The 15,582-nt window shown below is 39.6% G+C and overlaps 1 protein-coding gene across 3 annotated transcripts in view; it reads left to right on the forward strand.

Annotated features, from left to right (window-relative positions):
* Positions 1-14,185, forward strand: part of KIAA1958 (KIAA1958 ortholog) — a 161,355-nt gene extending 147,170 nt beyond the window's left edge. For 2 of the 3 annotated variants that reach the window (XM_045468873.1, XM_045468872.1), the window contains one exon: positions 4,285-14,185. In XM_045468873.1, coding sequence (XP_045324829.1) covers positions 4,285-5,091 — 807 coding nt within the window. In that variant the 3' untranslated portion in view covers positions 5,092-14,185. The remainder of the gene's footprint in view (positions 1-4,284) is intronic. The other variant, XR_006710213.1, reaches the window with a different exon arrangement.
* Positions 14,186-15,582: the final 1,397 nt, after the last annotated feature.

Raw genomic sequence — 15,582 nt, forward strand, 5'->3', positions numbered from 1 at the left:
TAGTACAACAGCCTACCTTTTGGTTGGATGTTTGGATCAGGAGTGGGACAACCAGAATCCTTTCTTTAGATTTTTTTTCTGTTGAAAATAAGAGTCGGAACATTGCCAGTACCTGAAGCTGTAAGATGCAAACCTTAGGGAGTGCTGGGGGGTTATGTTGTAAGCTATATAAAGAAAGCCACTCTACACAGAGAAGCGGAGATGGGAGAAGAGTCCTGATGGTCTTGGAGACCACTAATGCTGACATCCCTGCCGAGGCTTGTTCAAATTTGGCTTATCTCTTGCAACCAAAGGAATCCCAACTAATACAAAGAGAGGTTAACACCTGCATGTAGGGAGTTGCAAGTGACAACATAAAAATCTGAAACCAGTTAAGTTTGGGAGTCATAGTTGTTTTAACTGGTTTTTACTGGTATGTAAGAAAGCTGTTGCATGTTTATATTTTGCATATAACTATCCCACTGATGGCTTTTCAGCTGAATCTCTTGGAAATTTCCTAGACCAACAATCAGATTATCAGCAAACAATTATATTTTTATCTTCTTCCTTTAGTATACACATATACATACATACGTGTGTGTGTGTGTGTGTGTGTGTGTGTGTGTGTGTCGTTTTTTTTCTTGTCATGCCTGGTTGGCTAGGACCTCCAGAACAGTGTGTTATATAACAGTAATTATATTCAGCAAGCTCATCCTATTCCTGACATTATAAAAAAAAATTTCTAACATTTCCATCGTAGGTATAATATTTATAGTTCTGGTCTGTAAAATACTCTTCATCATAGTAAAAGGATTGGATTTTTTTTCTTCCAATCTAAATTTAATTTGAATTCTTAAAAATTTCACATGGAGGGACGCCTGGGTGGCTCAGTCGGTTGGGCATCCGACTTCGGCTCAGGTCATGTTCTCATGGTTCGTGGTTCGAGCCCTGCGTGGGGCTCTGTGCTGATGGCTCAGAGCCTGGAGCCTGCTTCGGATTCTGTGTCTCCCTCTCTCTGGCCCTCCCCCGCTCACGCTCTGTCTCTCTCTCTCTCAAAAATAAATAAAAAAAAAAAAAAAAAGAAAGAAAATTTCAAATGGATATCATACTTTCAAGTCATTTTTCAGTACTCAGCAAGTCCATGTTACTTTCTCTATGAGTAAGTCAATGATATTAACATGTTTATTAAGACCGAATCATGTTTACACTCTGCAACAATCCCTACTTGTCTCGATGTAGTATTGCTTTCCTGCAGTTCTGAATCTGATTTGATAATAGAGGCAGCCCTTGTTTTCCATGGTACCATGTTAATTGCTGCTCGTGCATATCAGAGCCGTGTGTTGGAGCCTTGTTCTCGCTTTGCACGGTTCTAACATGCACACTCTAAACATGCCTTACTTTAACCTGGCACTGTGCAAAACAAACATTGTCTGTTTACCTTTATATTCATACACTTTTTATTATATATCTGCTAGATTTGGAGTAGAAAAAAATGAAGAAACTTTCTTTTTCCTATGCTCCAAAACTGTTTAAATGCAAAAGCTGAATAGACTCCATAAAGCCAACTCCTTAGGAGTGATGTACATCCCTGACCATCATTCACCATATTTTGGGGGCTCTTCAGATCTTTTACTTCTTATTGAACTAACTTTGGTAATTTGCATTTTGCTAGAAAATTATTCAGGTTACCTAGATTTTCAAGTTAATATGTACAAAGTATATAACGTTCTTTCATATTATTGATTCATTTTCTATAGTTTACTATCTTTCGCATTCCTAATGTTATTTAAATATGTATTTCCTTTCTTCTTCTTTCTCTTTCTTGCTGTCACAACCACTAGAAGTTTGTCAAAGTAGGTCTCTCCAAAGATTACATATTTTCAATTTTTAAAATATGTTTATTTTTGAGAGGGAGAGAGAGAGTGAGCATGCAAGTGGGGGAGGGGCAGAGAAAGAGGGGAACAGAGGATCCAAAGTCTGCTTGATGCTGACAGCAGATAGCCCTTTGTGGGCTTGAACCCATGAACCATGAGATCATGACCTGAGCTCAGTGGCTTGACTGACTGAGCCACCCAGTTACCCCACATTTTCATTTTTTAAGCTTTTTAAAAAATTTATTTAAGTAGTCTCTACACCCAACATGGAGCTCAAACTCACAACCTGGAGATCAAGAGTTGAATGCTTTTCCAACTGAGCCAGCTAGGCACCCCTACATATTTTCACTTTTTAATCTATCCCAATTTATATCTTTTCTAGTTCATTAATTTATGTTTTATTTTTTATTGATTCATGCTATTGTTTTTTTAAGTTTATTTTTGAGAGAGAGAGAGAGAGAGAGAGCAAGCAGGGAAGGGGCAGAGAGAGAGGGAAAGAGAGGGAATCCCAAGCAGGTTCCACACCATCAGCTCAGAGCCCAACATGGGGTTCAGTCCCATGAACCATGAGATCATGACTGGAGCCAAAATCAAGAGTCAGAGGCTTAACTGACTGAGCCACCCAGGCACCCCTCTATTTTTTTTAAAGTAGGCTTCATGTCCAGTGTGAGCCCAGTGCAGGGCTTGAACTCATAACCCTGAGATTAAGACTGGATCTGAGATCAAGAGTCGGATACTTAACCGACTAAGCCACCCAGGTACCCCATGATTCGCTCTATTATTTTTTCATTTGGTTTACTTTCTCTAGCTTTTTCAGCTAAATAATCAGTTTGCTTATTTTCAGGACAATTTTCTAACAAAGTCATTCAAGAGTATGATGTTATGAGAGTGTATTTAGCAAATCTCATGCATTTTGATATGGAATGTTTTCAGTTTGGTTCATTTTTAATCTCTAACTCACTTTTTATTTTCTCTTTGACCCAAGGGCTATTAGAAGAATGAGTGTTACCTGTACAGTTTCTACTTTTAAAAAGTTTTCTGTTGGGCGCCTGGGTGGCTTGGTCGGTTAAGCGTCCGACTTCGGCTCAGGTCATGATCTCACGGTCCGTGAGTTCGAGCCCCGCGTCGGGCTCTGTGCTGACAGCTCAGAGCCCAGAGCCTGCTTCGGATTCTGTGTCTCCCTCTCTCTCTCTGACCCTCCCCCGTTCATGCTCTGTCTCTCTCTGTCTCAAAAATAAATAAACGTTAAAAAAAAAAATTAAAAAAAAAAAAAAGTTTTCTGTTGAGACTTTCTTTTGTCCTAGAATGTGTAGTCGGCCTGAAATGACTATGAGCAAAGTCTGGTTTTCTCTGTCTAGCTCCTTCCTGAAAATAAAGCTGTCTTACTGGCCAGGCTTCCTTCTTCTCCTACCACATCCAACTGAGAAGCTCTCTCTAATTGTCAGTGCAGTCATTAAGCTTTTCATGTTTTCTGAAAAAGTATTGATATTGCAACCCTATGGGTCATTAAGCCAGTGATATTTCTGGACCTATTCAGATATGTTCAAGTGAAGAATCAAGGTCATTAACTTGCTCTGCAACCCAGACATGCCCATCGCCTTTCCCTAAAGGCCCAGTGTTTAGTGCCAGCAGGACCCAATCGTATGTGCAGATTTTGAGGAAATTAATGCTGGATGATTCAGTCTATAAATTTAGTTCACAAATTCTTCAGAAAGAATGGTTGAATTTTCCCAAAGGAGAGAGAAGGAAATGATTTGCTAGAAAAGAGAAGAAGGGGCTTCTGGAGAAAAAGGGGCTTCCAGAGAGGAACAGAATAGTGAAAGTTACAAAGGCCAATAACAGTAACTAGTATACATATGAATATTTATATAGATATACGTGTATATGTGTTCTTCACCGTTTACAAACCACTTCACATCCCCTACTTTATTTTTTTTTAATTTTTTAATGTTTACTTATTTTTGACAGAGAGAGAAAGAGAGAGAGAGCAAGCATGAGTGGGGGAGGGGTAGAGAGAGAGGGAGACACAGAATCCGAAGCAGGCTCCAGGCTCTGAGCTGTCAGCACAGAGCCCGACATGGGGCTCGAACAAATGGACCGCGAGATCATGACCTGAGCCGAAGTCAGACGCTCAACCGACTGAGCCACCCAGGCACCCCCATCCCCTACTTTATTTAAGCATTACAGTAATTCTTTGAGTAGGTCTTGAGTATTATGTCCCATTTTGCTGCTTGAAACACTTAGCTTACAAGTGTGGAACCAAGATCTTCTGCTTGAAGTTCTTTCACTGTCTCATGCTGAGGAGTCAACCCTCTAGAGACCACAAAATGTCTTGTCCACAATACAGCCCCTAGTGAGGATCAGGAGAAGGAAGGGGTCTGGCTCTTTGGGTGTCCTCAAATATGTAACCTCAGTGTTTGTCTCATTTGAGATCCCCGCGGCGAAGTTGAACGAGCTGCTCGAGAATTTTTACGTCACCGTTAAGAAGAGTGACGGCTCCGACTTCCTGGCCACCTCGCTGCACGCCATCCGCCGGGGCCTGGACCGCATCCTGAAGAATGCAGGTGTGGGCTTTTCCATCACCAGCAGCACCTTCAGCTCTTCCACCAAGAAACTCAAGGAGAAGCTGTGGGTGCTGAGCAAGGCAGGGATGTCAGGTGCTCGTTCTCGCAATATTGTCTACTTTTCTCTTTCTGATGAGGAGGAGATGTGGCAGGCAGGGTGTCTAGGGGATGACAGCCCCATTACTCTCTTGTCCACTGTGGTCAAGTACAACAGCCAGTACCTGAACATGCGGACACTGCAGGAGCATGCAGATCTGATGTATGGTGACATTGAGCTGCTCAAAGACCCACAGAACCAGCCCTATTTTGCCCGGACAGACAGTGTCAAGCGGGAGAGCCGGAGCGGTTCCACTAGAGTGTGTCATGGGAAAATCTACCATGAGCATTCCCGGGGACACAAACAGTGCCCTTACTGCCTCCTCTACAAGTATATGTACATCCACCGGCCGCCCACCCAAATGGAGGCCAAGTCCCCTTTCTACCTTACAGCCAGGAAGGAGGCCACAGACATGGGCAGCGTATGGTATGAGGAACAGAGGATGGGACTGCGCTCTCTTCGGGGAATTGTCCCAAACTTAGCCAAGAAGGTCAAGCTGGAAAACTGTGAGAACTTCACCTTTGTCTCATTTACTCAGGTCTCTAGGAGACTTGGCTCCCACAGTTGCTGTCAGTGAGTCTTCCCTGGGTCCAGGCCACTGCCCTGCTTACCCTGATGGGAGGGAGCTCCCTCAGGCAGCCAGGGCCAGAGCTCCGAGGTGGCAGGGGACGACTGTGACATCAAGGTCAGGCTGGTCTCTGTCAGTGTGACCTGCTCTTTCTTTGACTTCGGGTTTGTTCTTTTTTTTAACTGAAAGTAGATGGGTCTGAGTAATTAGGGTATTTTATCCAAATGTGTGTCACCTTTGTTAAATAATAGAATCTAACACAATGTATAATTGTTCCATACACAAAAGTGGAGGAAGTTCATCTTATCTAGTGCCTTTTTAGCACAGATTTTTCTCAAAAAAAAAAAAAAAAAAAAAAAAAAGAGGAAGAAAAAGGAGACTGTTTAAGTAGTCATTAAAAAAACTCCCAGTAGCCTAGTAGCTTTAGAATGTTATGAAGACTATATATACTTTGTTGAATTACACTCACAGTAAGGAACTGGAAGGAGAGAGGCAGACATGTTAACTGTTTCCAGGAGAAAAATTGCACTCGACACTCCTCTCTGTGTCTTGTTGATGGATGACTTGGTTCTGCAGAGCAAGCAGCTTTGGTTGCTAGAAGCTGGTGGGGCTGCACTCAGTAGCTGATAAGAGAGGCGGGGGGCTGCCCCCCACTGCTGTCAGCACAGGAGCAACTTGATTCCTGCATCAACGGAGGCAGTTTTAATTTTATGGAAAAAGATTAATGCACCAGAAGATGTTTATGAGAGCAAGGTTTCCGGTGAACTAGATGGTTTGTATCGTGAGGGAATTTCCAGTAGTAGAAAAAAAAAAAAAAAAAAAAAAGCGGCTTGGGAAAGCGATCTGTGATCAAAATAAGAAAACCTCCTGAAGCAGAAGTGCCTACGTTTTATTTCTCAGTACCACGTGAAAGCTGTTTTCATTCGAACGTTTTTTTGGAACTGTCTTTAATCTGTTCTTTGTGTCACACAGTTGTTCTGTCAGCATCTGGCACTGGATCCCTAAAACAACTAATGGTAATTTTTCAGCTTAACCAGGAAAATCCAACAAGGCAAGCTGCAAAGAAAACCCCAAAATGTGTTCATTAAAGAGCTTTGAAATATGTTTGTCAAAGTATGACTCTTCCAGCCACAGTAGATGTCATCATTTGAGGTTGGCACCACTGCTTGGGACATGATGACGTAGGCAGCCTACCAGGTAAGCAGGCTCAGCATTTTGGACGTAGTTGTGAGAATCAGAGCATGATGACAGGCTGTTAATGCAGTTTGAAATCATTTCACTCAGGTAAACTTCAACCTGAACACATGCTGCTGAAACATCAGCAGAATTTTCTAATAACTACTCTGAATGATAACTGAGAAAGGAGCCCAAAGAGTGGTAATTAATAATAATTTCCAGAAATCTGTATTTTGTACTTGAGGAAAGACTGCTACAGCTTTATACCAGTATGCTCCTGCGTGTGCTTTCTAATCCAAAATTAAAATTCCAATATAAATTCATTTTATAAGAGTCCTAAAATCAGTCCTGTTTCTTTTTCAAAACATTATTTTAGTATTTATTTTAATTAATCGTTCTTAAATATCATTCACCAGTCATTGAAATATGTAATACTTCCCTTACCAGAAAAGACTCAGCCAATGCTGCCTTAAGGTTTAATGTTTTTCCCTTTTTAGTTAAACTGCACATTTATAATTTTGTTTACTAGTTGATCTTTCCTGAATATGGGTTAATTTTGGTATGTCTCCATGTGTTTATAAATAACAGGCAATACTGAATAATCAATGTTATGACTTGATATTGTGTACTGTTCTGTTGTGATTTCCTATAGTGATTTTAGGATTTTGCTTAAAAAGAGACACAAAACATTAGGTACAGTTTTCTTTAGTTTGCTAAACACCCAAAGGCTATTTTGTTCATGGAAGGCAGACGGTCATATTTTCTGTCAGTTCTGCACTTAAACAGAAATATAACCCATGTGAACTATTGGGCAGACAGAGCCTACAGCCTAATTGAATAAAACCTCCATCTTTATTTTAAGTAGAAATGAGAAGAAGTCGCCATTAGGGATCTCCGGGATCTTTTCAGATTATAACATTTCTGTAAGTAGCAATAACTGACCCAGAGGTTGTCATCTTTCTGTTGAGAGTGGCTTTTCATCAGCTGAATAACCACCTCTGCCTCACATTTGTTGCTTATCACTATCTGGTGTGTTATAAATCCCCAGCGTTCTGAAGTGAATGGTTATAATAAAAAATCAGGAGGTGGAATCTTCAGTGCTATCTGATGGAATGAAAGAATTGTATCTCAGCATCATAAATGCCGTGCATTGCATGCCTCCCTTGAGGAGCGCAAAAGTGAGAAAGAAAACACATATCAAGTGCTCCTCTGTGCCACACATTGTACTAGGTGCTTTGTTATGTATTTGTGTTAGATGTGTGCGTATGCAACACATACTTTAAATTTATATGTGGTAACACTTGGTAGACCTGCTAAAATGGCAAAGCACCTGTTCCTTTATACAGCCATGTCCATCCTCAGAGGATCTGAAGTGGGGCCAGAGTAGCTAGTTCTAGTTGGCATTCAGCCTTTCCAGCCAGCTCTAAATCATGCCTGCTGGGGATGCCATGATTTTCTACTCTTGCCTAAGCCAGGAGAAAGGAGAATCCCAAGAAAAAGAAGCGGGGAGATTAAGGGCATTTTCTCCACTTCCCTTTATTTACTTATTTTACTCAAAAGTGGGAATGAATATCAGGAATTCACAAGCTCATCTAAGCACAAGTTGCCTCTGGCTTTGCATCAGGAACTGTAGGGCTACAGATATTAGGAGAGTACCTGTGGAGTGAGTGCTTTGGGTGAACTCTTGCCCCCAGCACCTGCTGCATCTGCTCTTAAGTGAGCCCTGCTTGCTAGGTACCTCCTCTCCAGAATCTAGCAGGTCTCCCCTTGGAAGTTTATTCCAGCAGAGATGATAGGGAATCAGCTTGAAGGGTATGATCCCCCTAAACATAAAGGCTTTATTTAATACCGTACTAGGTGCATAGGAAGCATGCAATATGTTAGCTATTTTAGCTACAATTTTTGGTAAGAATAATAATAATATTCAACTAATCTGCATTACATCAATTATTTCTTCCATTGTGGAGATTCTCTCTCCTTTAAACCCTTAAACTTGAAGAGGAAACCAAACCTGATAATCTGGTCACATTTATGCCCACAAATTCTACCTCCAACACAGCCCAGCCCTGATACCTCAGCTGTAAGCAAAAACTAGTGAAGAATGGAGATGCCTTAAGAGGCTTTATGAGAAAGCTTTTGCATTGTTTAGTGTGTTTGCAAAGGGGAGTAATATGGAAGAACCTAACCAAAGTTGTGAACGAAATGGTCTCCTTGGTTGTGTGGCGTTTCCCAGCTCTCCTTGGATTATATGCTGTATTAATCTGCCATAACTGTTAAATGGTGTTTGAAGAAATGTGAAATTCTATTCCTTTGATTTTTATTTAAATTCGACCTTATTAAAAGCATCAAGCACTATACCACTCTCTCAGCGTGTTCATAGACCGTCATTGGGAGAATCTGGACAAAATAACCTTCATTTAGAAGCTGAAGCCCTTTTCTGTAGTAGGAAGAGGACTTGATTGGGAGCTCCTTCACCACTCACTTGGCAATTCTGGTCTCACTTCCATCGACTATAATAAAGCGGGATTGTTGCAATGGATCATCTCCAGCGTGAACAGTATCACAATTCCTCAAGCCCATATAGTTAGGAAGTGGCAAAACTTGGAAGCAAGATTCCTAATTCCTCAAGGTCATGTAGTGAATGTCCTAAATTTTAAGAAGTTTCTTACTGTACCGGAACACTTTTCTTCTAGAATAACAGTTTTCTTCAATTTTCAGTTTTCACAACTTCTAAAATTATTTTTTGCTATTTCTAGGCAACAGAATATTTGATTGCTTTTCTCAGTCTAGGCTAATGCTGGCCACACTTTAATTACTTAAATAAAGGAAACAGGATGTTTAAATATTGTGCTTATCAACATGCATCACTTTGTTGCTTTTACTGACATCTGGATTGCTAAACCTTGTTGAGCTAGTAACCTATTACCTTTAGGCATAAATGCAGACAACAAAGACCTCAAAGTTACCTCATCTTCTCTACATGAGCTCCAGTTTCATCTAAGTAAAGGTCCATGCACATTTAGAAACTGTTAACAATTCACAGATATTCAAATTCACATATATCTTTAAATGTTTTTGCTTTGGGATTGGATGTTTAACACTCTGTATTAAGAGAAAAACATTCAATTGTATTTAGTCAGTGTTCTGAAAAATCTTTGTTGTTTTCTTTCCCCCATATAGATTAATCACCTTAGCAAAACCATGAGTGGAGGGAGAGATTGGTGGTGACCTATGGCTGAGCTCCTTTTGTGAGAGAGGAGGACGCCATGTGGGCATGTGGGTGATTAACTTATCTCTGGGAATTCCTATGTATTCCATATCCCTGACTCCTGACATCACTGGATTTCCCAAAATTCCTTTATGGGAGGCTGCCCCTCCTTCTGGCAAAGTTTGTTATGATTTTGAGTGTTTCCAGTTCTTTATGATCCAAGGAAACCAGAGTTGCTTCTCATGTTTAGTTGTTGATCACAATCAGACTTCTATGCTCAATTAAAGTGCTTTATTACTTATCTAATGCAGCTCATATGGAAATTAATAATTTCAGGAAATATTTACTAAAACCAAAACAAAAAGATCACTGGGTTATATTGGATGCATATTGCTTACATTACTATTAAAAGCATTTAAATAGACCCCCATTGAGATGAGATTGGGCTCCTAAATATTTTATAGTCAATATAACTGATATGATTAATTTGCATTTAACTGTAGTTATTGTTACAGTTCAAATAAGTTTCTAGAAGGTTCACATTTGACTAACATTATGGTAAGTGCTTCCTGACAGCTGCCTCATATTCTCATCTAACCTCACAACAGCTCTGCAAGGTAGGTCTAATTATTCCCATGTTACTTATTGAGAAACCAAGGCTCAGAGAAGTTAAGTAAATTTCCCAAAGTGTCACAGAGCTAATAAGGAGAAATTAAGTTTGGACCCAGGGTCTTCTGGCTTCAAATATAGTGCTCAGTCCATTAGAGAAAACGGTCTTCCTCAGGGCCACAGAGGTCCATTTATCACAGAACCCTTAAAAAATTAAACACAATTTCTGTTTGTTTGGGAATACTTCATTTCTCAAGACATACTGTGGCACACCTTGTATGCACTCTCTTACTAATCTGTTGGTCATTAGTATGATTCAGTAGTTCCTGGGAGGCCTGATGGTTTTCTGTGAACTTTCTGCATAGTGATAAGTTTCCGTCTTTATTCAATAAATAACTCGTATTACCTATTCTCTAATCCAAAGGGCAGATGATCATGCCAGTTTATTCTAATAAGAGTCAAGTAGTTTACTTACTGTTTTGACACTGTTATCACTGAATAAAATGTAAAGAACTACCTAACCTATGTCACAATTATATGCTCGTGTTTTTTACTTTTGCTTTTTAATTTTGGTGTCAAAGGATTTTTATAATCCTTAGGGTAAAGCACCCTCATAGCAAAATATACTTACCTTAGTCTTTTGTTTTGTATTCTTCTTTCCTTTATCAGGGCATTTTTATTTTCTGTTTTGAGACTTAAAAAACAATAGGCTATAAGTACCTCTGAGATCATGTAGTCAAATTCCCTCATTTTACCTATAAGGAAATTGAAGCCCAGAGATATTTAAGGGGCCATCAAAGATCAGCAAGACAGTAAGTAGATTCAGTACTAGAAAATTAATCCAGAACTCTTTCTTCCATACCATAGCTGGGAAGATTTGGGTTTTTAAAAATTAATTATTGAACTGCATCTGGAAGAATGACATCTGGCTGTCAGAAGCCCCCACTGAGCTCCTAACTTCCCAAAGAAATACTCATAGAGACCCCAAAGAAGGCCAAATCTCAGTTCTAGAATCTAGAAGGAATTGGTACAGTTTTTGAGGCATATGGTGGTGGATTGAGGGACAATCTTCCAGGCTGTAGCTCACTTTTTTCTCTGGCTTCATGTCATGAAATGGACATACTGTGAATTTAAAAATTTGAAAGATATCTAGTAACTCATTTTCTTCACCAACCATGTCCTGACTCCTTGCTGAGGATCAGGTCTCCCAAGCCAGAAAAATAACTGACTGATCCTTCCTCTTAACCAGGAAGCAGACCATGAAGGTTCTCCATCCCACCACCCTTCTCCCTGCCCCACCTCCTCCTCATTCAGTCCACGACTCCAAACCCTAGGCCCAAAATGTGAGCAGAAAGCAGAGACATCTCTTACAGGCCTGGTGCATTCTGTGAAAAATGTCCTTTAGGTGAGGACAGATACAACTAAGTAGCGGAACATGCAAATACTGTGATTTTTCACGTACAAGATTGGTTCAGAGAACCAGGAAACCAGGCAATAGGATGGAAAAGAATGCCACTTCAATAGAAAAGCATTAAACTTGAAATTGGACTTGGAAGTAGGCACATCTCCTTACCCACCACCGCATGTATCCACAAAAGAGTGTTGACAGAACACTCAGTGTGGACAGATAGCACAACCAAAGGCAAGTCCTGGATCTGGGAAGAGACGACCATATTTAAGGATGAGTATAGAGAAAAAAAAGCAACACGGGGTATATAAAAAAAAAATGACTGAACCAGGTGAAATAAACAGCTTCCAAGAGCATTTGAAAATGAAAGTGGTCTCCTGCAAGAAACAAAAGTGTAGGGCTCTTCTTGTTGTAACTGAAAGAACAGAAGAATTGCTTCTGTGAAGCAAGTTATGTCAGAATGGGACTGGTTCAGAGAAAAAGGAGGTAGAATAAAATGAAAAAGAAGAATGCTTAGAAGAATTTCAAGGAAGCTAAAACACATCAGATTACAATCCGCGCTGGAAGCAGAAAAGAACACAATTGAGCTTAGAAACACAAATCAATAATGTGAAGGACAGACTTGAGATTTTCTTCCTAATGTTCTTTCAAAAGAAAGAAGAGATGAAAACAATGGGGAGAGATTAATGGATTTGGAAGACAGAACATTAGCTAACATTCCTGAGTTTTGCTTTCCTGATGGAAAAACTAGAAAGGACTCACTGCATTCCTGGTCAAAAAATAAAATAAAATAAAACCAAAGAGACCTGTACCTAAGCACGTCCTGGCAAAAAATGTCAAACTACCAAGGACAGAGAATGAAGAATCCTGCAGGCATATCCAGCCAGAAAGTCACCAGTTGCCTCTCAGAAAACAAAAGAGCTTTCTGGCTTCAACCTGCTATTCTATAGCACCAAATGCCAGGAAACTATAGGGAATTTTGAGGGGAAACGTTGTGGAATTTTGGAATTAGATACACGTTAAGATACAGAAAGGATTTTTAGTTATGACAAGCATTCAGGAAATAAACCATCTATGTACTATTCTAGCCTACAAAGTTTGGTTTATAAAGCAATTTTTGCTTAATATAATTTCAAGGGACTCTGGGGTATTAAATATCAGATCATTTACCCACCAGAAGAAGGAAATATATGCTTTTAAATAGGTAACATGGTTAGAAGCCACATATCTGAAAGTGCCCTAGGTCCTCGCATGAATGGGCTTCCCTAATGTAAGAAAATGTACCTGAAAATAATTGCTGTTTGACAGCATTGTGTTTTTTCATTTTTATTACTGAAGTAATGCAGTGTTCATTATAGTATAAATAGAAAATTCAGATACATTCCTTACAAATAAAATTTAAATGGCCCTCAATTTCCTCTGCTACCACCTAAAACACTATTCTGAGAGAGTCCTTTGCTTCTAAGTGAGAAAAGGCAAAGGGGTCCCCACTTCTGTTTTGGGGTCTGAAAGCCTGAACTAGACCTTTGTTGAGGCCATCCCATGTGCTTGTCCCTGGTCCTCTAATTCAGAACTAACAGGTGTCAAGGTAGAAAATTACAGAATCTATATCTGTGTTTTAAAATGAGACCAGGGAAAACAAATCTTGTTTTCGAATACAAGAATGGTCCAGTTGGAACAGCAGGAAGCTGGCCTGGGGCAGTGAGAGTGATTTCTTTAGCTGTGCTCGAAGTTTTAAATTCAGGTATTAAGGGAATAGAAGCATTAAAAAAAAAAAAAAAGCTAATTAATTACTTCTGGAGTCTAATGTCAACGTTAGAACTGAAGCTGGGTTGTATGGTTTGGTTTTTCATTCGCTTGCACTGGAAGGACTTGAAAAGACCCAGGAATGTTGAGTATCATTGGCCTTAATGCTCAGTTCCTTCCTGACAGTATAAAGGTTTATCTGTGCCCCAAGTTTCCTTGCAATTTAAACTCTAAATTAAATTTTCAACACGACAAGCATGTTTGCTTTAAATTTAGCAATAGAATAGTTAATAGGTTGTTTTGCGTTTGCTTAGTTTTCCATTCTGAAGCACAGCAAACCTCTTCCAGATGGAGAGAGTCTCTTTTGGATAGGTTCCAAGTGTAACCTTTTCCAAGGTCCCCTGTTGCTTGGCTGTGACTGACAAAAGTCTGTTCACTGTAACTGCTTAAATGAGAAACGCAGTGCTTTTATTTAACATTTTAAATATTTTCTATGTGGCTGTATGTTCCAAATGATAACAACAAAGCTGTGTCCTAATGTTTTCGCTATTCTGGATGTGTTTTTCTTTTCTTAGTGTAGAGGAGGATATCCATCATTTCTTAACACTGGAAACATCATCCTGAATCACATAAGAAATGGTCAGTAACTTGAATAATTTTAATGTACCACTTTTCAACTTTTTATTACCCCCCCGTGCCTGCACATGTACACACACACACACATGTGCACGTGGGGGAAAGCACATGTGGCATCTGTCTTCTGTCATAGAACGTCAGAGGTGAGACAGACTTTCCTGTTCATCTAGTCCAGCCCTCTAGCTGATAGTCTATTAGTCTGTTAACAGTTTGCAAGGTTCTGGGTTTGGTTTGGTTTTGTTTTAAGTTGTTGTTTGGTTTATGTATGTGCAGCTTGACTGTTTACCCCAGATTTTTGAAAATAAAAAATTTAATCTATATTTTATGTCTGTTTTATTAAAATAACTTAGTTATTTAAACTTAGCAGTATGTATGGCTTCTGAATGCTTTTTATTTTCATATCACGTTCCTAGAAGTAATGTTCTTCGTGGTTTGCAAAGTAAGGACATTTTGAGCAGTTCTTTGCCCATATGCTATGCTCCTGAGCTAATGCCCTGAGTGAAATTGTTCTGACTGACCTTCTCTCTGGTTCTCCAACTTGAATTTCTTCACTGGGCAGCTGGGAGCCCATTTGGAAAGGCCTTGTAGATGACAATATATCCACCATTGTGTATATGCCTCGGATTACTGTTTTTCTGCTTTCTAAATTATTATCTTTGGTTTTGGGAGAGTATATTTAATCCTGAATACCTTTAAAATAGACAATTTGTAGCTCTAAATCATTCCTGAGAAATGAGGGTCTGAGAAATCTTTCCATATGGGTGTCATGGTGATAAGGGTGAAAAGATAAGCTGTTTCACTGAAAATTATTGACCCTTAGGCCCAATGGCTCTCTTATCATTATCCTACTTAGAGCAATGATTTTTTTTAAGTTTTTATTTTGTTTATATTGAGATACAGAGAGCAGGAAAGGGGCAGAGAGAGAGGGAGAGAGAGAATCCCAACCAGGATCCACACTGTCAGCATATAGAGCCAACGTGGGGCTCAATCTCCCAAACCGTGAGATCATGACCTGAGCCTAGATCAAGAGTCAGATGCTTAACTGACTGAGCCACCCAGGCACCCCTAGAGCAATGATTTTTAAAATTTTACATTTTACATTTTACATTTTACAAAATGTAATGGAAACTGGGGTGCCTGGGTGGCTCAGTTGGTTGGGCAACTGACTTCCGCTCAGGTCATGATCTCACAGTTTGTGAGTTCTAGCCCCGTGTCGGCTCTGTGCTGACAGCTCAGAACCTGAAGCCTACTTCAGATTCTGTGTCTCCCCCTCTTTCTCCCCCTCTCTCTACCCTTCCCCTGCTCACACTCTCTCTGTCTCTCAATAATAAATAAACATTAAAAAAAATTTTTTTAATAAAAAATAAAAATGTAATGGAAGCTATAGACAATTTTCTCAGGAAAATGCATATATGCATGTAGCATTTTACACACATAAACCGAGGTTTAAATACTCCTGCATTCAATTTTTTTTTAAGAGCTGTCTTTTTGAGATATAGTCTAAAAGATTTAAGGATTTGTTTCAACATAATCCAGAGGGGAAGAGTTGGTGGAAATGTAGACGATACACAAATTGGCTTAGTGTAGATCATGGTTAAAGCAAATCAAGGGGTGTGTGAGAGTTTGTTATACCAACGTTCTTTTGTATATGCTTGAAATTTTCTATAAGGAAGAGTTTAAAACAGCAACAAGCTCCTGTACTGGAGATTCTACTACC

The sequence above is a fragment of the Leopardus geoffroyi genome, chromosome D4 (genome assembly GCF_018350155.1).
Source record: "Leopardus geoffroyi isolate Oge1 chromosome D4, O.geoffroyi_Oge1_pat1.0, whole genome shotgun sequence".
In the NCBI taxonomy this organism is placed as follows: domain Eukaryota; kingdom Metazoa; phylum Chordata; class Mammalia; order Carnivora; family Felidae; genus Leopardus; species Leopardus geoffroyi.